Source organism: Schistocerca nitens, chromosome 7 (genome assembly GCF_023898315.1).
Source record: "Schistocerca nitens isolate TAMUIC-IGC-003100 chromosome 7, iqSchNite1.1, whole genome shotgun sequence".
In the NCBI taxonomy this organism is placed as follows: Eukaryota; Metazoa; Arthropoda; class Insecta; order Orthoptera; family Acrididae; genus Schistocerca; species Schistocerca nitens.
This window is the reverse complement of record NC_064620.1, coordinates 241835894-241861755: the sequence shown is the minus strand read 5'-3', so window position 1 is coordinate 241861755 and position 25862 is coordinate 241835894. Positions and strand designations below refer to the sequence as shown.

Genomic DNA, 25862 nt, shown 5'->3' with positions numbered 1-25862 from the left:
GCGCTATTGATAAAAGGAAATATTTTAATACAGGATGATAAAAACCAACTGCGTTCAACAAAAATGTGAACGAATACTCCCTGAATGGGTTTCCAAGTTCTACAATGGATCGAAGGATGACCTAAGCCATATCACATCTATAATCTAGGTTTAAGTTATGTTTCATAAAAGAGAAAACTATCAAAATGGCCTACAGTGACCCTAAATTATCTTTAATTACTTAGTTAACTTGTCGTTAATTACAGTGGATGATGTGGCTTCTCAATAACTATATAACAGAAAAGTCATCGCGTTTCAGATTTTTACTTCAAGTGGCAAATGTGAACACCATGAGCTTTAATTGACGATCGACACTAGTATTACGCAAAAATGGGGTGTAACAGATGAGACTTCTGCAGTTCTGAGTGAAGCATTATGCGCTCAAAAATGCGGCATCGCGTGCGTTCATTTTCTTGTCGGTGATCAGACAGCGTCAGGGAGCGGAGGGCGCCGCAGCTCCACACACCTCGCCGTCTTGGAAGCAACTCCTTTCTAACCTCTCCTTACTACAATTTACCGGAGTTGGTTTAAGAAAAAGGTATCTGGCTGTGTTTTCAATTGACCAATCAGGATCTCAATGTTAACTTAAAGCTCTGCCTACAAAAATTCTGTCTATCCAATAGGAAACGTTATACTTTTCGTGGTGGGGCAATGTTTTTAATGTTTGCAACGTAAGAGAGACGCGTATAGTCTCACGCTAAAACTTGCAGCTGGTGTGGCCCTTTTAGTGTTATCGTAAGATCTGTACTGTTCTTCTGGAGGGCTCTATGTTTTAACATGGGCTGGGGGTGGTCTTGGCGGTCGGCGGGCGATGTGGGTGTCCCTTATCGTAGGGCCTCCTAGCCTACATGACTCTGCTCTCGGCTTCTCGTTTCTCCCCTCGAAACTGCGTCTGTTTTACAGTGGGAAGGTGTGACATGCATTTAGGCGTTCTTGTGTTAGTCTGTGGTATTCCATTTGCTCACTCGTTGATCGTATTACTTTGGTTAATTTAATGTCAGGATTTATTCGGAGCTATGTGACGTACTGCCGGATTTGCTATCATGTCAGGGTTTTCATGGAAGGTGTTGGATTTGCCTGACACCTTCAGCATCATTAAAAAAAGGACTAGTAGGAAAGGGGAGAAGATTGTACTGGTCGGTAGCGCCCTATGCCAATGCAGAGATGTAGATACGGCTGCAGGAATATGGGAGCTGGGAGGCGTGTACCCACCTGCACTGCAGCAGCGCCCAGAAGACGGCCGAGTTCCTGGAGACGGTGTCCGGGTCGGAGTTCTGGGCCAGGTAGGCGCCCTGGCCCGTCCAGAGGAGGGCTGCGCCGAAGCCCACCAGTGCAGAGGCGGCGTACAGCAGCCACGTGCTCTCCGCCAAGAACGACGCGATGAACAGCCTGTGACAAAACTCTAAACTTTATACACTCTCCAGATGTCCGCTCTAGTCAGTCATATCAGATGGAACACTTAGCCACATGGTTAAAGGAGAGTCCTATCACGCCTCTGCATGGATTAATGGAGGAGAGATTTGGGTACATCTACATGGATACTCTGAACATCACATTTAAGTACCTGGCAGAGGGTTCGTCGAACCACCTTCACAATTCTCTATTATTCCAATCTCGTATAGCGCGCGCAAAGAATGAACACCTATATTTTTCCGTACGAGCTGTGATTTCCCTTATTTTATCGTGGTGATCGTTCCTCAGTATGTAGGTCGGTGTCAACAAAATATTTTCGCATTCGGAGGAGAAAGTTGATGATTGGAATTTCGTGAGAAGATTCTGTCGCAACGAAAAACGCCTTTCTTTTAACGATTTCCAGCCCAAATCCTGTATCATTTCTGTGACACTCTCGCCCACATTTCGCGATAATACAAAACGTGCTGCCTTTCTTTGAACTTTTTCGATGTACTCCGTCAGTCCTATCTGGTAAGGATCCCACACCGCGCAGCAGTATTCTAAAAGAGGACGGACAAGCGTAGTGTAGGCAGTCTCCTTAGTAGATCTGTTACATTTTGTAAGTGTCCTGCCGATAAAACGCAGTCTTTGGTTAGCCTTCCCCACTAATTTATTTCAATGTTGTAGAACCTTCGTTCTCCTATCCTGTTACCTGACCCTGGGGCATAGCTGTGTAATAGCGGCAGGGAGAAATTGCCTCAGCAGTGTACTCGTATTGTGCCGCGCGGAGTGGCCGTGCGGTTTGGGGCGCTATGTCACGGACTGTGCGGCTGGTCCCGCCGGAGGTTCGAGTCCTCCCTCAGGCGTGGGTGTATGTGTTGTTCTTAGAATAAGTTAGTTTATGTAGTGTGTAAAGGTAGGTCCCTTACGTATTCACACACATTTGATTTGAACAGTTTATTGTATCAGAAGTCGTTTCACGAACTCTCAAACTCTGCCTACCCTAACGAGAGTGGCAGCTCGGCCTCCACAGCAGTAGCGATGACGCCTTTCCAAAACTGGCGACAAGGCTCTACAAAAAGAGGCGTGCATGGCTGTAGTCCCACTGCTAATAACCAGTTCACAACAGTTCGTGTTGACTAGTCTGGGCTCACAAGCCCTCTTATATGTGCTGTGGTAGCTGTGTAGCTGTAGGATATGCCATTGCTGCCCTCACAATACGACGATATGAATGTTCATGTGGCCATTGAGACCAGCATCATTACACAAATGGCTCTGAGCACTATGCGACTTAACTTCTGAGGTCATCAGTCCCCTAGAACATAGAACTACTTAAACCTAACTAACGTAAGGGCATCACATACATCCACGCCCGAGGCAGGATTCGAAACTGCGACCGTAACTGTCGCACTGTTCCACACTGTAGCGCCTAGAACCGCTCGGTCACTCCGGCCGGCCAATTAAAGCAGCAGGTCCAACTTCGGTGGTAATTCTCCGAAGGGACCATCACTCCAATGGAAGGCCACAATATGACCCCTTCCAAACTCGCTCTGTTGGCTGTAGGAAACACGAGTGCGTCACTGTGCAATGGTTGCCTCCTTGCTTCAAGCCTTCTGCCTGCTAGCATTCCCTATTAAATAGTAGACACAGATGGCACTCTATTAGCTATCCCACTACGCTATCCGTTGGCGAACGACGTTGAAACCATTATCAGTACATCTGCTATCCTCTAGGTCGTATATGCCGTCATCGGATCCAAATCGACGTCGTCTTTCCAGGTGTACTAATTTTTTTCCGGCAGTGTAGATCAGGTGAGAAGAGAAAAAAGCTTTTCGCATCTGCTGCTACAGAAGAATGCTGGAGCTGAGTAGACATGATAACCAATGAGGCGGAACTGAATCGAATTGAGGAAACAGGAAATTCATAGCACAACCTGACTAAAAGACCACAACAGCGACAAGTTGGCCGCGCATTTGTAATACTGTTTCTGATACACGATGTACTAATAGTACAACCGCAGTCGACTCCAGCCTTTGCTATTGACAAGGGATTTCAGATCGATTCCGTATTTCTGGATTTCCGGAAGGCTTTTGACTCAACCACACAAGCGGCTCGTATTGAAATTGTCTGCTTATGGAATATCGTCTCAGTTATGTGACTGGATTTGTGATTTCCTGTCAGAGAGGTCACAGTTCGTAGTAACTGACGGAAAGTCATCGAGTAAAACAGAAGTGATTTTTGGCGTTCCCCAAGGTAGTGTTATAGGCCCTTTGCTGTTCCTTATCTATATAAACGATTTGGGAGACAATCTCAGAAGCCGTCTTCGGTTGTTTGCAGATGAAGCTGTCGTTTATCGACTAATAAAGTCATCAGAAGATCAAAACAAACTGCAGAACGATTTAGACAAAAAAAAATATCTGAATGGTGCGAAAAGTGGCAGTTGACCCTGAATAACGAAAAGTGTGAGGTCATCAATATGAGTGGAAAAAGGAACTCAAACTTCGGTTACACGATAAATCAGTCTAATCTAAAAGCCGTAAATTCAACTAAATACCTAGGTATTACAATTACGAACAACTTAAATTGGAAGGAACACTTACAAAATGTTGTGGGGAACGCTAACCAAAGACTGCGTTTTATCGGCAGGACACTTACAAAATGTAACAGATCTACTAAGGAGACTGCCTACACTACGCTTGTCCGTCCTCTTTTAGAATACTGCTGCGCGGTGTGGGATCCTTACCAGATAGGACTGACGGAGTACATCGAAAAAGTTCAAAGAAAGGCAGCACGTTTTGTATTATCGCGAAATGTGGGCGAGAGTGTCACAGAAATGATACAGGATTTGGGCTGGAAATCGTTAAAAGAAAGGCGTTTTTCGTTGCGACAGAATCTTCTCACGAAATTCCAATCATCAACTTTCTCCTCCGAATGCGAAAATATTTTGTTGACACCGACCTACATACTGAGGAACGATCACCACGATAAAATAAGGGAAATCACAGCTCGTACGGAAAAATATAGGTGTTCATTCTTTGCGCGCGCTATACGAGATTGGAATAATAGAGAATTGTGAAGGTGGTTCGACGAACCCTCTGCCAGGTACTTAAATGTGATGTTCAGAGTATCCATGTAGATGTACCTAAACCTCTCCTCCATTAATAAATTAGTAACAGTCACACAAACGAGTTAAAAAGGTTTACTTACCTTTGTGACTTGTCGAATAATGAAGTCTGCAACATTGCGTGTAATATAACACAAAAAAGGTCCTCAGTGGCTAAGTGCAAATAGTCGTAGGTGAGCAGTACACAGCAAATGCAATTTACAACAACTGTATGTTCACTTCTAAAAGTTCACTAACGACATTCCGTGTCCATGTCAGCGCTGGATGATGATCTGTAACCAAGGACGAGAGTTGCTCTTCTATCTTCCGAGTAGGCTTCCGTCCGCTGTCGTCCTCCGGTCATTGGCGAATTGCGCTCGGCAGGCAATTGGCCGAGTCGACTCCGATATTTTCAGCCTCAACGCCGCCCGTGGCGCTGGTGGAACTCGCGCAAGTGGCGAGTCTCTATAGCAGTGGCATTAGATCGCATCTTTGCGCCTGTGGGGCTTTTGCCCAGTCTGTGTCTTGTTCGGACGACACAGCACCTCCAGCCCTTCTTCCAGTCACGTTACAGCATCGACGTGCACGACTCAACTGGCGTCGTTAGAGGACCACCAGCAATATGGAATGGCACGCCGTATTTTTCATCGATGAAGGCAGATTCTGCCTGCACGCTAGTGTTGGTCGTTTGGGCGGACGATGTAGACCTGGTGAGCACTGTCTCGTACAGTGCATTCGTCCAACACACACTGGCTCTGCCCCAGGTCTTTAGGTCTGGGGTTTGACAAGTTACAACCCTAGTTCACCTTTGGTGTATCTGGAGGGGATGCTAACCAGCGTTTGGTATGTGCAGAATGTTGCCAGGTCAGTTCTTTTGGCGTTCTTGCAACGGAAAGGTGATGTGTTGTTCCAACAGGATAATGTTCGCCCACGCATTGCCGTGAAACTCAACGTGGCCTACAAGAGTTGCAACAACGTCCTGCCGAGCACTATCTCCAGACTCGTCTTCAGTCGAGCACAGGTGGGATATGATGGGACGAGAAGTGACTCGCGTAACTCGTCAACCAACAACTGTTACAGAACTACGCGACCAGGCGTGGCGTAACGTTTCCGAGCACAGTATTCGCCATTCGTGTGATCGACTTGATGCGTTGCCGCCCGTGGAGTGTGTTACAGCACGGGTCGATACCAGTACCTCAGAGCCGCTTGTGCTATTGACCTTCAACAACAGGTATTGAGTGAACTGGTGAAAGGGTCCTGTAGTCCCCTTTCATCATCATTTTGTTAGCTTTCCAGTGATACAGAACGCTCTGGCATGCGTGAGTGAACGAATGTGGGTGTGTTTCATTTTGCTATACAGTGGTTTAGTCAGCTGCAGAGAATCAGCGGTAGTCGTACAGAATGGCCAACCTTTGTAGTTGTCAGGTAGGCAAAGAGGTTTGCACCCCTTGTGTGAAAGTTACCGGTGTTAGGTTGGTGGCGGAAGCCTCATCTCTGGGTTTCCCTGGCCACGGGGTCGCGTGGGAGACGTTGGAGTGTGTGAGACGGTCAGTCTGGTTCCAGCTCGCTGAGGGTCTGCAGCCGAGGTCTCTTCGAAGAAGGGTGAGATGATTTAACCGCGTGCCGCGTTGTCATAGCGAGAGGGGAGCTTTTAGCTTTTGGTCTTGCGTTTCATCTTATAAATATTGATTTGCTGGGTCGCAGCAAGGAATGCAAGGCTTTTGCAGACTTTCAGTTTGATTCCTCATGCAGACTTGACTTTGATCCGTAAGAAGAACCTATCACAATGGTGTTGTATATGTTGAAGCGCCCTCGGTTCAGTGTCAATGTTTGTGTGCCTGCAACTGCGCGTGTGTGTGCATTCTACTCTTTTCCGAATCTTGGTAATTTTTTCTTCTTTGTGAATTTTCTTTGTCTCATTCCTTTATGTCCGGTGGAAACCATCCACATCAGTTAATATTAGAGTTTCTTGTCCCTCTGCTACTATCATTTGTATATTGAAATGTGCCCTCTGTAAAATGTTAATTGTTTGCGACTGCGTGGTATGATGTTACTAAAATTTGGCCAGGGTACGTAGAAATTGTCTCTCCGCGAACCACGTGGGCGCACAAGTCTGTTGTGAAACGTATAGCGTTTCACAAGCAATTGTACTTCGTTACCAGGCAACAGCAGTTCTATGTATGCATTACCTCAATGTTTCAACGAATAGCCGGCCGTTGTGGCCTAGCGGTTCTAGGATGCTTCAGTATGGAACCGCGCGATCGCTACGGTCACAGGTTCGAATCCTGCCTCGGGCATGGATGTGTGTGATGTCTTTAGGTTAGTTAGGTTTAAGTAGTTCTAAGTTATAGGGGACTGATGACCTCAGAAGTTAAGTCCCATAGTGCTCAGAGCCATTTGAACCATTTTAACGAATAAATAATTTTGCCTCCAATCTCATCCATTGTACCGATGTTACGTATCCGTTACCAACCCCATTTACCTTGTAGTTTTCCTTGTTAACCCATCTGTAGCGTTTCCATGCGCACAGGTTCAATAATTAGTGTCCCTTTTTTATTTAAAACAAATGCTTTGGAATAGATCTTGTTTTCAGGACTGTTGCTGCAAGCTGCACTTATGCACAGTGTTCACGCACTCTTTACTTTATTCAGTATTTGATTCAAGCGAACAATGCCTGAATGCTGTTAACAATTACATCCCATCTTTATCAGGGACTTTACAATGAATGTTCTATTGGGAGTTTCTCTTATAAATATATTAAGTAATTTTCCGACTCAGCGCAACCTCTTATTTGTCATTTGGCTAGAGTTGGTGGCGACCCAATCTTTTACGTTGATTTCAATGTCAGATAGCATTTTCTTATCCAAAGTTCGCGTGGCTCTTTTAGCCATCAGGATTTATACATAGCGACCCTTTTCTCACGCTATTTACACTGGAAACCTCTCATTTCTTCCGACAGTGAGTTTAGAGACCACATTTCACTTCACTACAAGGCTACACTCAAGACAGTTACTTTCGATGTTAATAAATTGCCCTTTTTCAGTAACTCCGTTCTTACTGTTGCAGGTCTCTACTCCCGCAATCATCAACGATTTTGCTGCCCAAATAGCAAACCTCATCTTCTATTTTTAATATCTCATTTCCTATTCTAATTTTCTAAGCATCAGCTGATTTCATTAGACTCCATTCCATTACCGTTGTTTACTTTTTTTTATATTCATCTTATAACCTCTTTTCTCAAAACTATCCATTCCTCTCAACTGCTGTTCTATGATACTGGCTGTCTCTGGTAGACTTACTGTGTCATCGGCAGATCTCAGAGTTTTTGTTTCTCCTGCCTGAACTTTAATTCCCACTCCACATTTCTCCTTGGTTTCCTTCACCAATCGCTCTGAATACAGATTAAATTATATCAGGGTAAGCTTCAACCCTATCTCACTCCTTTCAGCTACTGCTTCCCTTTCATGTCCTTCGACTCTTATAATTGCAGTCTGTTGGCTTTACGAGTTATAGATAACTCTTTGCTCGCTGTATTTTGTCCTTGATGCCTTAAGAATTTCGAAGAGTGTGTTCCACTCAGCATTACCAAAATCTACAAATACTGTACGCATAGCATGTTTTTGTATTCCCGTTGCTGTCTGAAGTTGATATTTGAGCATCTAAACATGAAACTGCATTAAATAATTTAAGAAGTCAACAAATTTCGTAGCTGGTTGCGGTCGCAGAAATATCTTTTCATAGGATGAGTGTAGGTTTTCCTTTCTTCGGTCTGTTCTTGCAGGTTATAGAGTCAGTATTGCCTCGCGTGTTCCTACATTTCTCTGGGATCCAAACTGATCTTCCTCGGTGTCGGCTTCCACAATTTTCAGTACTCTCATCAAGAGAAGAAAACGAATCCATACATAAATATGATACGAATACTTCATTTCTGAGTTGGTAACGATTTTCTTTAGCAGCATGAGAGAGGCTGTCTAAAATTTAATGTGTTTTGTGCAGTTCCACGGGAAAAGGTGTATGGTCCAGTTTCCTTTGCCGAGAACACTGTTACAGGAAGCACGTACCTCGATATGCTTCAAAACTTTCTTTTCCCACTGTTGGAGACTGATTCGAACGACTTCATTTACCTACAGGATGGGGCACCACCCCACTGGCATCTGGAAGTGCGGGAATTTTTAAACTGATGGATTACTGATCGATGGATCGGTAACACTGGTTCATGTAATGTTAAAACAACAGCTGATTCCTCAAACTGGGGGCTATCAAGTACGGGGTCCCACAGGATTTGGTCTTAGGTCCTTTACTGTTCTTGATATACATTAATGACTTACCATTCCACATTGATGAAGATGCAAAGTTAGTTCTTTTTGCTGATGATACAAGTATAGTAATAACATCCAAAAACCAAGAACTAAGTGATGTAATTGTAAATGATGTTTTTCACAAAATTATTAAGTGGTTCTCAGCAAACGGACTCTCTTTAAATTTTGATAAAACACAGTATATACAGTTCCGTACAGTAAATGGCACAACCCCAGTAATAAATATAGACTTTGAACAGAAGTCTGCAACTAAGGTAGAATTTTCAAAAATTTTAGGTGTGTCCATTGATGAGAGGTTAAACTGGAAGCAACACATTGATGGTCTGCTGAAACGTCTGAGTTCAGCTACGTATGCTATTAGGGTTATTGCAAATTTTGGTGATAAGAATCTCGGTAAATTAGCTTACTATGCCTACTTTCATTCACTGCTTTCGTATGGCATCATAGTCTGGGGTAATTCATCGTTGAGTAGAAAAGTATTCATTTCTCAAAAACGTGTAATCAGAATAATTGCTGGTGCCCACCCACGGTCATCCTGCAGACATCTATTTAAGGATCTAGGGATCCTCACAGTAACCTCACAGTATATATATTCAGTTATGCAATATGTTGTTAATAATCCAACCCAGTTCAAAAGTAATAGCAGTGTGCATAGCTATAACGCCAGGAGAAAGGATGATCTTCAATATGCAGGGTTAAATCTGACTTTGGCACAGAAAGGGGTAAATTATGCGGCCACAAAAGTCTTTGGTCACCTACCAAACAGTATCAAAAGCCTGACAGATAGCCAACTAACATTTACAAATAAATTAAAAGAATTTCTAGATGACAACTCCTTCTACTCATTGGCTGAATTTTTATATATAAATTAAGGGGAAAAAAACTTAAACATTAGTGTCATGCAATATTTTGTGTAATGTAATATCTTGTACAGACATCTTTTATTAATCTGACACGTTCCACATCATTACGAAGTGTCGTATTCATGATCTATGGAACAAGTATTAATCTAATCTAATCTAATCTAAATGATTCAACCTCACATTACTGGCCTCCTGTAGGGGATTATTTCTTGTGGGATTTATAAAAAACTTTGTTTATATGCCTCCGTTACCAACAACAATGAATGAATCGCGACATCGCATAACAGCAGCTCTGGAAGCTGTAACTCAAGACATGCTCGCTGCAGTGTGTGAGCAATTGTAATACCGCATTGACATATGGCGTGAATCTCAAGGGGGGGCATATTGAACACCTATGAAAAGGTACGAAAAAAAACTTTTTGGGTTTCCCGCTCATCAAAAAACAAAATTCATTGTATATGTTTATTAGTTTCAGAAATACAGACGTGCCAAATCGGATGACTCTTTTTGATACACCTTGTATTACATAAAAAAGCTATAGATTTATCACCTTCCCCTCCAAGGTTTTCACTTGAACTATCACCAGCCACGTAGAAAGAACACTGGATTTTAATCAAGCGAAGGGAATAGCTGGCTTTAGAAGTCGATACACCACAACGGCTCATTCGCAATGTGAAAGCTAAATTAAGGACGGAGCAGGGATTATATCTTACCGCTTTGTGTCCTCAATTCATAGAATAGACTGGGTTCCAGCAACCTGTACTAAAAGCCCTTGAGAAGTAGGGCAATAATTCAGTCTACCTTAGTATACTGAAGAATACAAACACTACCTGGTCAGAGGTATTTGGGTACCTGTTGTGGACATTAATGAGGGCTGCATCTACCCTTCGCCTTTATGGCGACTTGTACTTGTATACTTTCAATGAACTGTCTGAATATCTGTGGAAGAATAGCAGCCTGTTCTTCCTCAACAGCGAAACCAGAGAAGGTAGAAAGAAATGATAATTAAATCAAGACCCTACGCTGCCGACAGGCGTTGATATACATCTGCGGGGACAGTTGAAAATGTGTACCCCGACCGAGACTCGAACCCGGGATCACCTGCTTACATGGCAGACGCTCTATCCATCTTAGCCACCGAGGGCACAGAGGATAGTGCGACTGCAGCGTAGGGTCTTGATTTAATTATCATTTCATTCTAGAGCGCTGCATGGTCACCGATGGTACCTGTTCTTTCCGACATGCCCGAAAGAACCAAAGGTTCAAATGTGTGTGATATCTTATGGGACTTAACTGCTAAGGTCATCAGACCCTAAGCTTACACACTAATTAAACTAAATTATCCTAAGGGCGAACACACACACCCATACTCAAGGGAGGACTAGAACCTCCGCAGGGACCAGCCGCACAGTCCATGTCCGAAATAACAGATACCATCCTCATAGGGAAATTAGAGGTGTTTGACGCTGGGTCTGGAGCGAAGTCGACACTCTGACCCATACCAGAGGTGTTCTGTTCGGTTCAGGTATGGACTCTGGGCCAAATAGTCCATTCCCGGTGTGTTATTGTCCACAAACCATTGCCTCGCAGCTGCTGCTTTATAACAGGGCGCATTGTCATGCTGATACAATTATGCAATACAGAATGCTCTATCCTTCTGCGTCTACTGTTTTCTTAAGTGCTGATAGGGGATCAGACCCTAACCACGAAAAGCACCCCCATATACACTACTGGCCATTAAAATTGCTACACCAACAAGAAATGCAGATGACAAAAGGGGATTCATTGAACAAATATATTATACTAGAACTGACATGTGATCACATTTTCACGCAATTTGGGTGCATATATCCCGAGAAATCAGTACCCAGAACAACCAACTCTGGCCTTAATAACGGCCTTGATACCCCTCGGCATTGAGTCAAACACAGCTTAGGTGGCGTGTACAGTTACAGCTGCCCATGCAGATTCAACACGATACCACAGTTCATCAAGAGTAGTGACTGGCGTATTGTGACGAGCTAGTTGCTCGGCCACCATTGACCAGACGTTTTCAATTGGTGAGAGATCTGGAGAATGAACTGGCCAGGGCAGCAGTCGAACATTTTCTGTATCCAGAAAGGCCCGTACAGTACCAGCAACATGCGGTCGTGCATTATCCTGCTGAAATGTGGGGTTTCGCAGGGATCAAATGAAGGGTAGAGCCACGGGTCTTGACACATCTGAAATGTAACGTCCACTGTTCAAAGTGCCGTCAATGCGAACAAGAGGTGACCGAGACGTGTAACCAATGGCACCCTATAACATCACGCCGGGTGATACGCCAGTATGGCGATGACGAATACACGCTTCCAATGTGCGAACACGGCGATGTCACCAAACGCGGATGCGACCATCATGATGCTGTAAACAGAACTTGGATTCATCCGAAAAATGACGTTTTGCCATTCGTGCACGCAGGTTCGTCGTCGAGTACACCATCGCAGGCGCTCCTGTCTGGGATGCAGCGTCAAGGGTAACCGCAGCCATGGTCTCCGAGCTGATAGTCCATGCTGCTGCAAACTTCGTCGAACTGTTCGTGCAGATGGTTGTTGTCTTGCAAACGTCCCCATCTGTTGACTCAGGGATCGAGACATGGCTGCACGATCCGTTACAGCCATGCGGATAAGATGCCTGTCATCTCGGCTGCCAGTGATACGAGGCCGTTGGGATCCAGCACGGCGTTCCGTATTACCCTCCTGAAACCACCGATTCCATATTCTGCTAACAGTCATTTCGATCTCGACCAACGCGAGCAGCAATGTCGCGATACGATAAACCGCAAGCGCAATAGGCTACAATCCGACCTTTATCAAAGTCGGAAACGTGATGGTACGCATTTCTCCTCCTTACACGAGGCATCACAACAACGTTTCACCAGGCAACCGCGGTCAACTGCTGTTTGTGTATGAGAAATCGGTTGGAAACTTTCCTCATGTCAGCACGCTGTAGGTGTCGCCACCGGCGCCAACCTTGTGTGAGTGCTCTGAAAAGCTAATCATTTGCATATCACAGCATCTTTTTCCTGTCTGTTAAATTTCGCGTCTGTAGCACGTCATATTTGTGGTGTAGCAATTTTAATGGCCAGTAGTGTAGTAAGACAACGCCCTCCTCACTTCAGTCTTGGAAGTACACTTGAAGAGAAGTAACGTTCTACAGGCATTCGCTAAACCCAAACGCTTCCATCGGATTGCCACGGCGCATGCCGTGACTCATCACTCCAAGTCACTCGTACCCAATCATATACCGTCCAGCAGCGTCGCCCTTTACAGCATCTCAAATGTCCCTTAGTCCTGACTACAGAAATGCGTCCCTTGTGAGGAGCTGCACGACCACTGTGCCCCATACTTTTTAAATCCCTTTGTAGAGTCATTGTGATAGCTGGACCGCTAGTAGCTCTCTCAAACTCACGAGTGAGTCCTGCAGCTTATTCCATGCGATTTTTTTACAGCCAGCCTCCTCAATGCTCGACGATCCCTATTCGCCAGTACACTTGGTCTGCGTGGTCTTGGTTCAGCTGTGGCTGTTCCCTAGCGTTTTCGATTCACGGTCATGTCACCAACAGTCGACTTCGGCAACTTTAGAAGCATTAAAACGCCGCTGACGCATTTCTTACCCCGGTGATATCCAGTGTCTAGTCTAAGTTCGAAGTAACTGAGCTCTCCTGCTGTTACTGACAATATTTTCGCCCTCATTTTTGTACTGGCGGGTGCGCCACCTATGACATCTATCGGTCAATTCCGCGTTACGTGTGGGCGCCACGGTAGTTTTGTTCACATAGTGTACATCACTGCCACAAAATCCATTAGCCTTCATTAGGAATGCGGGAAATTCAGAACTGAAGAGGTAAGGAGATTCCAAAGAATTCGTAGTAGCTAGAGTAAATTTCACATCCCGAAAGTAGGAGTACGTATTAACGAACCATATCTGAACCATATTCGTTTTGATGGTGGCATTGCAATGTTATCCTGTAGTACAGAGAAACTGCAACTGCTAATCACAGAATTTAATAGAGTAAATTAGAATTTGGGCCAAAGATGATTTACAGCAAGACTAAAATAACGTCTTTGGTTTTAGATGCCGGCCGATGTGGCCGAGCGGTTCTAGGCGCTTCAGTCTGGAACCGCGCTGCTGCTATGGTCGCAGGTTCGAATCCTGCATCGGGCATGGATGTGTGTGATGTCCTTCGGTTGGTTATGTTTAAGTAGTTCTAAGTCTAGGGGACTGATGACCTCAGATGTTAAGTCCCATACTCCTTAGAGCCATTTGAACCATTTTTTGGTTTTAGATCTGTAGGAGATGCCGACTTAATTTCTGTAGAAACAAGATAAACAAGGGTAAAAATATGGATTGAAGTCCTATTGATATGCTAAGTAGTTTTCAAAACCAAGCTTACTATAGGAAGTTTACAATCAGAGCGTGTTCACAGTTTTAACTTGTGGTACTGAAACGTGGACGTTTAGGACAGAAAGCAAAGAAAAGCTGAACAATGGTGAGATGTATGTTGGCAATTAGAGAAGTATGGAAAGTAATGGATTGGTGATTACACTGGAATGCAAAGCGTTATTGTGACTAATGGAGATGGGTGGGACATACCCCCAGGAGAAAATGTTATGGATGGACCAAGGAAATTCTCCGCTGGATTACAAGAGGTACCAAAAGATCTAGATGACGACCTAATACATAGACGGATGATACATTGCATTAGAAGATGTACAGGAATAACATGAGGTTGTATCAAGAGTGGGTCGTTCGCGAAGGAACAGATCTACAGGAACGGTTTGCAACACTGAACGGAGATATCGACGAACGATTTCTAAGAAATGGTCGTTGACCGTTCCCTTCAGGTCGGTCTCGTTCCCGCCTCCGTTTCGTCATTTTTAGTATGGTCACTCGTTCCATTTCCACTGTTATTGTTCAGTACACAGTTGTATTTCCTCTCGTTCATTGCGTTCGCCCGTTCATTTCAGTCCGTTATCGAAACTCAACTTTTCGTCCTTTGCGCAAACCAATCAGCGTCCACGACCAGTAATTTACAACTTCTTAGTAATTACATATTAAAATTAAAACTAGAGCTCCCGATTCAGTGGAATTCGCTTTTAGACATGCAAGTCTGTGAAGAAGGTGCCCATAAATTCCACTTTAGCTATATCAAATAATATTTTTGTCAGTCACAATGTTTAAGTATGTATATGTACACTGAAGCGCCAAAAAACCGGGTGTAGGCATGCGAATTCAAATAAAGACACATGTAAACAAGCAGAATACGGCGCTGCGATCGGCAACGCCTATATAAGACAACAAGTGTCTGGTTCAGTTGTTAGATCGATTACTGCTGCTACAATGGCGAATTATCAAGTCTTAACTGAGTTTGTACGTGGTGTTATAGTCTGCTCACGAAGATGGGACACAGCATCTCCGAGGTAGCGATGAAGCAGGGATTTTCCCGTACGACCATTTCACGAGTGTACTGTGAATATCAGGAATACGGTAAAACATCAAATCTCCGACATAGCTGCGGCTGGAAAAAGATCCTACAAGAACGGGGCCAACGACGACTGAAGAAAATCGTTCAACGTGACAGAAGTGCAACCTTTCCGCAAATTGCTGGAGCTTTCAATGTTAAGCCATCAACAAGTGTCAGCATGCGAACCATTCAACGAAACAGCATCGATATGGGCTTTCGGAGCCGAAGGCCCACTCGTGTATCCTTGATAACTGCACGACACAAAGCTTTACGCATCGCCTGGGCCTCAACACCGAAAGTGGACTGATGAGTGGAAACATGTTGCCTGGTCGGACGAGTCTCGTTTAAAATTGTATCGAGCTGGGTCTCCACGGAAGGACTCGCGTCGTACCCAGTCACAAAACCAGTCCAGTCGAGTACCAGTTAAGTATCAGTCTGAACTAAGACGGAACATGTGAAGGATAATGTGTCAGTACCATGTGTACCCAGAGCAATTTCTCGGAAGATCTCAAAACTATTTCCCCAGTCACCTAGAAACAAACATTAATTGCTCTCCCTCCGTCCTAACTCAGTTCAGGGTAGGCTATTGTTACTGGATACAGTATTCGTAATATTCCATTTTCACTTTTTAAAACCCATGCGGCATTACGCAATTAGACAAAAAAGAAACGGTGAATGAGTAAAAATGAACGGACCCTAAAAAGGATTCGTCGCCAGTGAAATGGTTCTCAAAATTGAACAGCACTGTCCATCTCGTTCCTATGGCTGAAGACAATGACACGCTTCAAAGTCTGAGAGAGGCCTCTCTCCTGCTCTGGATGACAAGTGGTTCCTGGTGATGTATCTTCTACAGCAAAGAGGCACAGATACAGGTGGGAGGAGAGAGAGAGAGAGAGAGAGAGAGAGAGAGAGAGAGAGAACGAACTACTAACCCGTAGGTGAGGGCGCCCAAATCCATGGCGAGCCTGGGCCCCGTAACGCTGATGATGGACGGCGTTAGCCAGTTGGACAGCGACAGCACGGCGTAGATGATGGCCAGGCTGCTGTAGCCGTCCCCCGAGAACGAAGGGTCGTCGCCGTGGATACTATCCAGGATCGTCTTCTGCAAAAACATACCGTAGTTCCATCACTCTCATTGACCCTATTCACAGAAGCAAACTTCTATACAAGTATAGCTCTGCCCATGCGTTATAGTGAGTGACGGCAACAGCGCTGACACCGCACTTGTGTCTAGTCTCGCGTAACGCACTCTCTCTCTAAAATTCGAAAATGGCAACGCTGAGCATCCGTAGTTGCCTAGGTCGAGTGTTAGTACCGAGACGGTGTGCAGATTTTGGCGCAGTTCTTATTTTCCATTCCTTGTTGTTGTTGTGGTCTTCAGTCCAGAGACTGGTTTGATGCAGCTCTCCATGCTACTCTATCCTGTACAAGCTTCTTCATCTCCCTGTACCTACTGCAACCTACAACCTTCTGAATCTGTTTAGTGTATTCATCTCTTGGCCTCCCTCCACGATTTTTACCCTCCACGCTGCCCTCCAATACTAAACTGGTGATCCCTTGATGCCTCAGAACATGTCCTACCAACCGATCCCTTCTTCTAGTCAGTTGTGCCATAAATTTCACTTCTCTCCAATTCTATTCAATACCTTCTCATTAGTTATGTGATCTACCCATCTAATCTTCAGCATTCTTCTGTAGTACCACATTTCGGAAGCTTCTATTCTCTTCTTGTCTAAACTATTTATCGTCCATGTTTCACTTCCATACATGGCTACACTCCATACAACTACTTTCAGAAACGACTTCCTGACACTTAAATGTCTACCCGATGCTAACAACTTTCTCTTCTTCAGAAACGCTTTCCTTGCCATTGTCAGTCTACATTTTATATCCTCTCTACTTCGACCATCATCAGTTATTTTGCTCCCCAAATAGCAAAACTCATTTACTGCTTTAAGCCTCTCATTTCCTAATCTAATTCCCGCAGCATTACCCGATTTAATTCGACTACATTCCACTATCCTCGTTTTGCTTTTGTTGCTGTCCACCTCCTTATTGAGTTATTATTTTCGGCAGTTTGACTCGAAATAAAAAGTGTATCTCGTGGTATTAATTGTGCAATTTACGAGGGTTGGAACTTAAATAGTGGCAACTATTTATTCACAACCGATACAAAAGAGTTACCTGTTTGCACCTGTTACTGTCCTTCAAAGTATACAGCAGCGTTGTGTAGAACCCGTTGCCAACGATGTAAAAGGCGTAGTATACCGTTAGCAGAACCTGTTCTGTTGATGGTGCTAATGGAGCGGTCTTACTGCCTGTCGAATCTCTGGAACAGTTCTGAAGCGAATGCCAGGAAGTGGTTCCTTCATCTTCGGAATCAAATCAATGTCACAAGGTCCGGGGAATAATGGTGGATGGTACAGTACTTCCCAGTCCTAGCGACCGAACAGAGCAGCCACAGCTTGCGCTGTATGCGCCCGCGCAATGTCGTGCAAAATGATGGGTGGGTTGCGCAGAAAGTGTCGCCGCTTCTCTCGCAAAGTTGGTCGCAGGTGATGCTCCAAAGACGAACAGTAATACTGTGCATTGACGGTCTGCCGTGGAGGAACGTAATGCGTTATGATAACACCATCACAGTCGTACACGAGAATCACCATAACTTTCACCATACTGGGCCTCTGACGCACTTTCGACTTTCGCGGCGACCCATAATGACGCCATTCGTTGGACTGGCATTTCAGTTTTGGCTCGTATGATGTGGCCCACGTCTCATCCAGTGTTAAGATACGGCATAACAAAGCCTCTCCTTCGCGCTCATAACGCTCCAAGTGCGTCTGAGCAGCGCCGTAACGCATCCATTTCTGCATTTCCGTCAAGTCATGCGGAACCCGTCGTGATGCAATTTTTCGCATGCCCAGGCGTTCCTTCAGGATGCGAAGCACAGTCGCATGCGCTAATCCGGTTTCGTTGGCGAGCTCACGATTCGTATGGCGTCGATCACAGTCCACTAACGGGCAACAACATGCACTACTTCTTCAGAGGCGCTAGGACGACCTGCCCGATGCATGTCTGCCATAGTTTGCTGACCTTCGTTGAAGGCTTTTACCCAACGTGCCACTGTTCTGTACGGCAATGCCGATTCCCCGCACGCCTCTTGAAGACCTTGATTACACTGCCGTGCTGTACGACCTCTGGCACATTCAATCTTGGTCCAACTCCGTTGTTCTTGTTTCGAAAACATAGTAACACCGTTACGTTGGACCGCTCGCTCGCAAGTGACTGTGTTTCCCTCGATTATGCGCACGCCGGTGACGTGAGACGGGCGAGTCCATTTGCTCGGAGGTAAGGTAGGTAGGTCAACAACGTCTGCTATCAGCGACAATAGTAGATCCCATTGCATAGTATCTCCACAGCAGTGTTGCCACTATTTAAGTTCCAACTTACGTATTTATTGATTCCTAGTGTTGGTGTAACTTGAAAGCGGAAAAGTAGGTTCAAAAATGGCTCTGAGCACTATAGGACTTAACATCTGAGGTCATCAGTCCCCTAGAACTTAGAACTACTAAAACCTAACTAACCTAAGGACATCAAACACATCCATGCCCGAGGCAGGATTCGAACCTGCGACCGATGCAGCAGCGCGGTTCCGGACTGAAGCGCCTAGAGCCGCTCGGCCACAACGGCCGGCGGAGAAGCAGGGAAACAGAGATTTGCCCTGTGCCATGTGAGCCGGTTTCCAAACATCTCCTGCAAGACGTACTTTGACAGCAGGAAGAATGCGACAGGAAAAGCCAACTAACTTTCGCCGGCAAAGCAAATCCATAATCCACAGAGTCGGCATATATTTAAAGCATCTTGTACACAGTGGTGGTGAAGTGTTAGGATCTACATTCAGGCAGGTTAAGAAAGATTTGCGGAAGGTAGCGATGGTATCAAGAAATGGAATGAATGATGTAACCGTAAAAAAAAACAATCATTGTAAGAAAAAAACATCGCTACCGTACAGGCTGTTTGTGCTGCAGCTTGTGATATTATTTTAAGAACCATGCGGTGCGTGTAGATGAAAATCTCAAACGTTCAATTCTCCAAGGAAAAATATTGAGTAATAAAAATCTTAACCAAACTAAACGTTCTCAGGCGGACAGTCTATGAATTTTACGACAACGGCGACTACCCAACATCAGAAAGACTGACAAAAAAGTTAATTGAAAAAATAAATTTTCTGGATCCGCTAGCTCTATGATACGCATATTAAGCGATACAGGATTTAAGTACAAGCGTCATAATGACTATAGAGAATTTTAACTTCAACAGAACGACGTAGTGGTCTGCAGAATTAAATTTTTGCGGACGATGAATTCACTGCCTACTTCAGGTGACACACCTAAGTTTCACCGCTTATGCATTTTCGTTATCGTGCTAATTTGCTTGAAATTCCAATAGTTTTGTTTCTTACCCTGATATGAGTTTTTTTCATTGATTTACGTACATTTACACTTCATATAAACATATAATACATAATGTTGTCAATAATAATTTTACACACTGTAAACTGCAAATGACGAACTAGGTGGCAAGGCATTTAAAATGTCTTTACATTCAGATAATGTACACGTATATTTCTTCCATAACTATATGGCTATATGGCGGCGGAATAAAACTCTTTGGCGCAATCTCTGGCGCTGTGACTCAGTGTACCCACCTTTCAGGCTGACATAGCCTAAATCAATATTTCAACGCAAAAACGTAATTATATTGATTTTGAGCAAAGCAGAAATTATTATCCAGTTGGACATGTATTTGAGAGAAAATCGCATGTGGCCTTTGTCAGGACATGTCACTCAGATTGTGTGAGCGGTTACTCGGGGTTTCTTCCAAAGCCCTAACCGTACATTGCACTGCTTAGCAAGGCCGCCCGAGGTAGGCAGAAATAATTATTCAACCTGCTATGGCCCACACGAAAAAGTTATCATGCGTCATCTGCCCGTAATTGTCTCAGGATCAACTTGAGCGATCCTGTCATGAACCGTTTAGTTTCAAAATCTCAACTTGTTCGTGCCAGCTGGTAATTGACAAAATATGACCATCAGGTGTTACAGATTTGGAGTTTTCCTTTCTGCTTGCTATTTCTCGTCGAATATTAGGAGGAGCAATTACAAAAAAACAAAATAAATTTTTCCATATTGTGTGGGTCATAGACAGCCTATAATGAAGTGCCATGTCTCTTGATAGCCGCATCCACTGCCTTGTAAAAGGGTAGTCAGCGCAATGTAGGACATATGTATGCAGGTGTAGGATCAGTTCGAGAGAGAATTTCCGTAAAACAGCTCAGCACCACCACAGCAAACGAGAGCACCATGACAACAGATGCTTCACTGAAATGGGCGATTTGGCTACCCTGGGAATAGCCCGCTATGTCGGGCATCAGGAAACTGGAATGGACAACAGACCTTTGCCAATGACCCCGAAATCGATGTTGCAATATTATTGGATTTCAGCTACTTTGCATATGAGATATTTGTCATAAAAGAAAAGGACAACCAACGAGCTGCAGTTCGTAAAAATGCTAAGCATCACAGCGCGAGAGTAAAGAGACGAAATATTTTTTAATGTGCGCCTGTACCAAGACGCGCGTACAGCGTTTAAATACTCTAAATGGACACTATGACGCTCTGGGCACAGATATTTAAAATCATTGCCGCAGCGCTTGATAGCAAGAAGCTGCGAAACAGAAGAAAGAACAATCTATCTTTTGTTAAGAAATATTCTAGAGACTTCTTTACCTTTTGTAAGTAGGCTGTTGAGGTTTTTATGTTGGTAACACCACGTAGCGCTCTGTATGAAAATCACTGACTGTGCTGTGGGTAGTCTGTGGCTGGTTGGCATTGTTGGAATAGTCGCTATTGTAGTGTTGGGCAGTTGGATGTGAACAGCGCGTAGCGTTGCGCAGTTGGAGGTGAGCCGCCAGCAGTGGTGGATGTGGGGAGAGAGATGGCAGAATTTTAAGAGCGAACGATCTGGACGTGTGTCCGCCAGAAAGATTAAATTTGTAATACTGGATATCATGAACTGATATATATATATATATATATATATATATATATATATATATATATATATATATTGTGTGGGTCATAGACAGCCTATAATGAAGTGCCATGTCTCTTGATAGCCGCATCCACTGCCTTGTAAAAGGGTAGTCAGCGCAATGTAGGACATATGTATGTCCTACATGTATGTCCTACAACGACGAGATGTGTATATATATATATATATATATATTATGACTTTGGAACACTATTAAGGTAAATACATGTTTGTTTTCTATCAAAATCTTTCATTTGCTTAGTATGCCTATCAGTAGCTAGTGACTTCAGTAGTTAGAATCTTTTATTTAGCTGGCAGTATTGGCGCTCGCTGTTTTGCAGTAGTTCGAGTAACGAAGATTTTTGTGAGGTAAGTGATTCATGAAAGGTATAGGTTATTGTTAGTCAGGGCCATTCTTCTGTAGAGATTATTGAAAGTGATTGCGTTGCGCTAAAAAAGTATTGTGTGTCAGTTTCGTGATGATCAGAATAAGGAAAGAGAGAAATGTCAGAGTACGTTCAGTTTTGCTCAGCTGTTTGAAAATCAAATAACGTACGGGGTTTATCAGCACAGTAATTCATAAATTTCGAAAGGGGACGTTTCACTTTGTACTTTGGATCGCCGACATGTTAAGACGTACTACATAGTATTACTACAAGTTGTATTTTTATTTTGTGTAAAAACTATGTGAAACGACGAACAAACGTTTCGGTAACTCGGGTGACGATGTAATGTACTTACGCACACGCAAGGACATATAATTTTAAGGAGGAACGGACTGATAAAGCAGCGATCATTGGACTGCGCCATGTACAAAAGAAATATCAGATGTAAGTCATGTATTTATTGTGTATTTGTCAATGTCTAGAAGTTTAAAGCCAATTTGTTCAAAATATATTAATATTTTACCATGCAGTAATTTTCTTATTCTTTTCTTTTACCAACCAAAAATGATTTTCAAATGTATATGAGCATTGAAACTTCCTGGCAGATTAAAACTGTGTGCCCGACCGAGACTCGAACTCGGGACCTTTGCCTTTCGCGGTCAAGTGCTCTACCAACTGAGCTACCGAAGCACGACTCATGACCGGTACTCACAGCTTTACTTCTGCCAGTACCTCGTCTCCTACCTTCCAAACTTTACAGAAGCTCTCCTGCGAAATATCAGATGTAAGTCATGTATTTATTGTGTATTTGTCAATGTCGCAGGAGAGTTTCTGTAAAGTTTGGAAGGTAGGAGACGAGGTACTGGCAGAAGTAAAGCTGTGAGTACCGGTCGTTAGTCGTGCTTCGGTAGCTCAGTTGGTAGAACACTTGCCTGCGAAAGGCAAAGGTCCCGAGTTCGAGTCTCGGTCGGGCACACAGTTTTAATCTGCCAGGAAGTTTCATATCAGCGCACACTCCGCTGCAGAGTGAAAATCTCATTCTGGTATATGAGCATTGTTACAGGTTCGCTCTTTATCGCGGTGTCTCGATTGTATTTGGGAGACCACTAATGTGTTCAACTTCCGATCTGTTAATGTTTTTCTTACGAAATTCCACTAATTTCCGTTCATTTCCATTTTCATATTCAAATAGGTCCCTTAGGTATTTTCATCGAAGATTCTGATTGCGTGAAGGCAATCCGGCTCAAAAGATCAACTAAGAAAGCCCCTTCGCGCAATCAATCCGTACGTCTCCTGAACACAATCGAGAACCGACGCATAGGTGATCAATTAATAATCTTTCACTCTTTTTAAATCATACTAAAAAACGGCCATAGAAGATAGCCGTAAGCACGCAATCTATCGCTAGGTTGCATTTTGTCAGTAAATATTACCAACAAACAGTGACAGCATCATTATTATTATTTACTAATATTTCTTGTAGAGAATAAGCAAGTTCCTAACGCCAGAACGTTCAGTCGAGGTGACGTCGTGGACCGGTGAACAACGCGCTGTCGCTGCGGAGACGGTTTACAAAAACGACAGTTACTTGTTCGTGCAGCATGCACACTGACGAAAAAAATAGCAACACCAAGAAGGAGTTTTGGGACATAAACGAAGGTTGGTAGGCATGTTTCTACATCTGAAAGATGATATCTAATCAAATTTCGCACCAGTCGCATAAGAGTAGCTCTATTACCTCCACTATGAGGATGCAAATCAGGTTTGCTTTAAATACGCGCCGTAACGGTCTTGAGTGTTAGTTGCCTTTGAGTTGGGACGTGGTGAGTTGATGTTAGTCAAGAATTCCTTTAAGACGCGAAAGACGCCATTATCAACACCTCACTGAGCTTGAACGACGTCGTGTAACAGGGCTACGAGAAACTGTCCTTTTTCTTCTGCGACATTGCAGGAAGACTTGGCAGGAGTGTATTATGTAGTCACTGTACACGATTGCTGGCAGCAGCGGTCACGAGAACATGCTGTCGCAAGAAGACCGGGCTCCTGACCGAAAACGATCATGCTCGGCGTATGGCTCTGGTGCATCGTACCTCATCTGCAGCAGCAATGTGAGCAGCAGTCGGCACCACAGCGACTGTTACAGATCGGTTACTGGATAGATCCGAGCCAATCGCCCTGAAACGTGCATTCCACTGACCCCAAAACTCCACCATTTGCGGTATCAGTGGTGTCAAGGGAAAGCTCAATGGAGCGCAGGGTGAAGGTCTGTTGTGTTTTCTGTGTGATGGCCGCGTACTGATTAGGAGGAGCCAGTTGAGGGCCTGCATCTGATCTGTCTGTGTTGTAGACACAATGGACCTACACCTGGAGTTATGGCGTGGGATGCGATTTTGTATGACAACAGGAGCACTCTTGTAGTTACCCACGCACACTGACTGCAAATTTGTCCGTCTAAAAAATGGCTCTGAGCAATATGGGACTTAACTTCTGACAAGGGAACCTCCCCATCGCAGCCCCCTCAGATTTAGTTATAAGTTGGCACAGTGGATAGGCCTTGAAAAACTGAAAACAGATCAATTGAGAAAACAGGAAGAAGTTGTGTGGAACTGTGAAAAAATAAGCAAAATATACAAACTGATTAGTCCATGGGATGACAACGTCAATGACACCGGGAACGCAGGAGCGCCGTGGTCTCGTGGTAACGTGAGCAGCTGCGGAACAAAAGGTCCTTGGTTCAAATCTTCCATCGAGTGAAAAGTTTAATTATTTATTTTCAGTTTATGTGACAAACTCTTATGTTTTCATCACTTTTTTGGGAGTGATTATCACATCCACAAGAAAACCTAAATCGGGCAAGGTAGAAGAATCTTTTTACCCCTTCGCCAAGTGTACAAGTTAGGTGGGTCGACAACATATTCCTGTCATGTGACGCACATGCCGTCACCAGTGTCGTATAGAATATATCAGACGTGTTTTCCTGTGGAGGAATCGGTTGACCTATGACCTTGCGATCAAATGTTTTCGGTTCCCATTGGAGAGGCACGTCCTTTCGTCTACTAATTGCACGGTTTTGCGATGCGGTCGCAAAACACAGACACTAAACTTATTACAGTGAACAAAGACGTCAATGAACGAACGGACAGATAATAACTATGCAAAAATAAAAATTTCACTCGAGGGAAGACTTGAACCAAGGACCTCTCGTTCACCAGCTGCTCACGCTACCACGGGACCACGACGCCCGTGAACTCACTTTCTCCATGATGTTGCCTATGCGACCCGTGGACTACTCAGTTTGTATATTTTGCTTATTTTTTCACAGTTCCACACAACTTCTTCCTGTTTTCTCAATTGATCTGTGTTCAGTTTATCAAGGCCTATCCACTGTGCCAACTTATAACTAAATCTGAGAGGGGTGCGATGGGGAGGTTCCCTTGTGAGGTTATCAGTCCCCTAGAACTTAGAACTACTTAAACCTAACTAACCTAAGGACATCACGCACATCCATGCCCGAAGCAGGATTCGAACCTGCGACCGTGGAGGTCGCGTGGTTCCAGACTGTAGCGCCTAGAACCGCTCGGCCTTTGTCCGTCAGTCTGGTGATCCGACCTGTTGTTCTGTCTTTCATAACCATCGTTCCAGGAAGTGTTTTCCAACAGGATACCCCTCGCCCACACACCGCTGTTATAACCCAACATGCTTTACAGAGTGTCGACATGTTGCCTTCTCCTGCTCGATCACCAGATCTGTCTCCAATCGATCACATATGCGACAACATCGGACGACGACTCCAGCGTCATCCACACACAGCATTAACCATCCCTGTCCCTGGTAGCTGAGTGGTCAGCGCGACGGAATGTCATACCTAACGGCCCGGGTTCGATTCCCGGCTGGGTCGGAGATTTTCTCCGCTCAGGGACTGGGTGTTGTGTTGTCCTTATCATTTCATCACCATCGACACGCAAGTCGCCGAAGTTGCGTCAACTCGAAAGACTAGCACCAGGCGAACGGTCTACCCGACGGGAGGCCCTAGCCACACGGCAATTCCATTTCCATTAACCGTTCCTGTATTGACCGACCAAGTGCAACAGTCCCTAAACTCCATCCACAAACTAACACCCGGGACATGCACAACAAAATCCATGCATGTTTACATGCGGCATT

General features: G+C 44.3%; 1 protein-coding gene across 1 annotated transcript in view; it reads right to left on the bottom strand.

Annotated features, from left to right (window-relative positions):
- Positions 1–25862, bottom strand: part of LOC126195553 (UNC93-like protein MFSD11) — a 207976-nt gene that overhangs the window by 62827 nt on the left and 119287 nt on the right. Inside the window, exons 3-4 of the mRNA XM_049934177.1 lie at positions 16155–16324; positions 1252–1428 (exon numbers count right to left, since the gene is read on the bottom strand). Of these exons, the coding sequence (XP_049790134.1) occupies positions 1252–1428; positions 16155–16324 (347 nt within the window). The remainder of the gene's footprint in view (positions 1–1251; positions 1429–16154; positions 16325–25862) is intronic.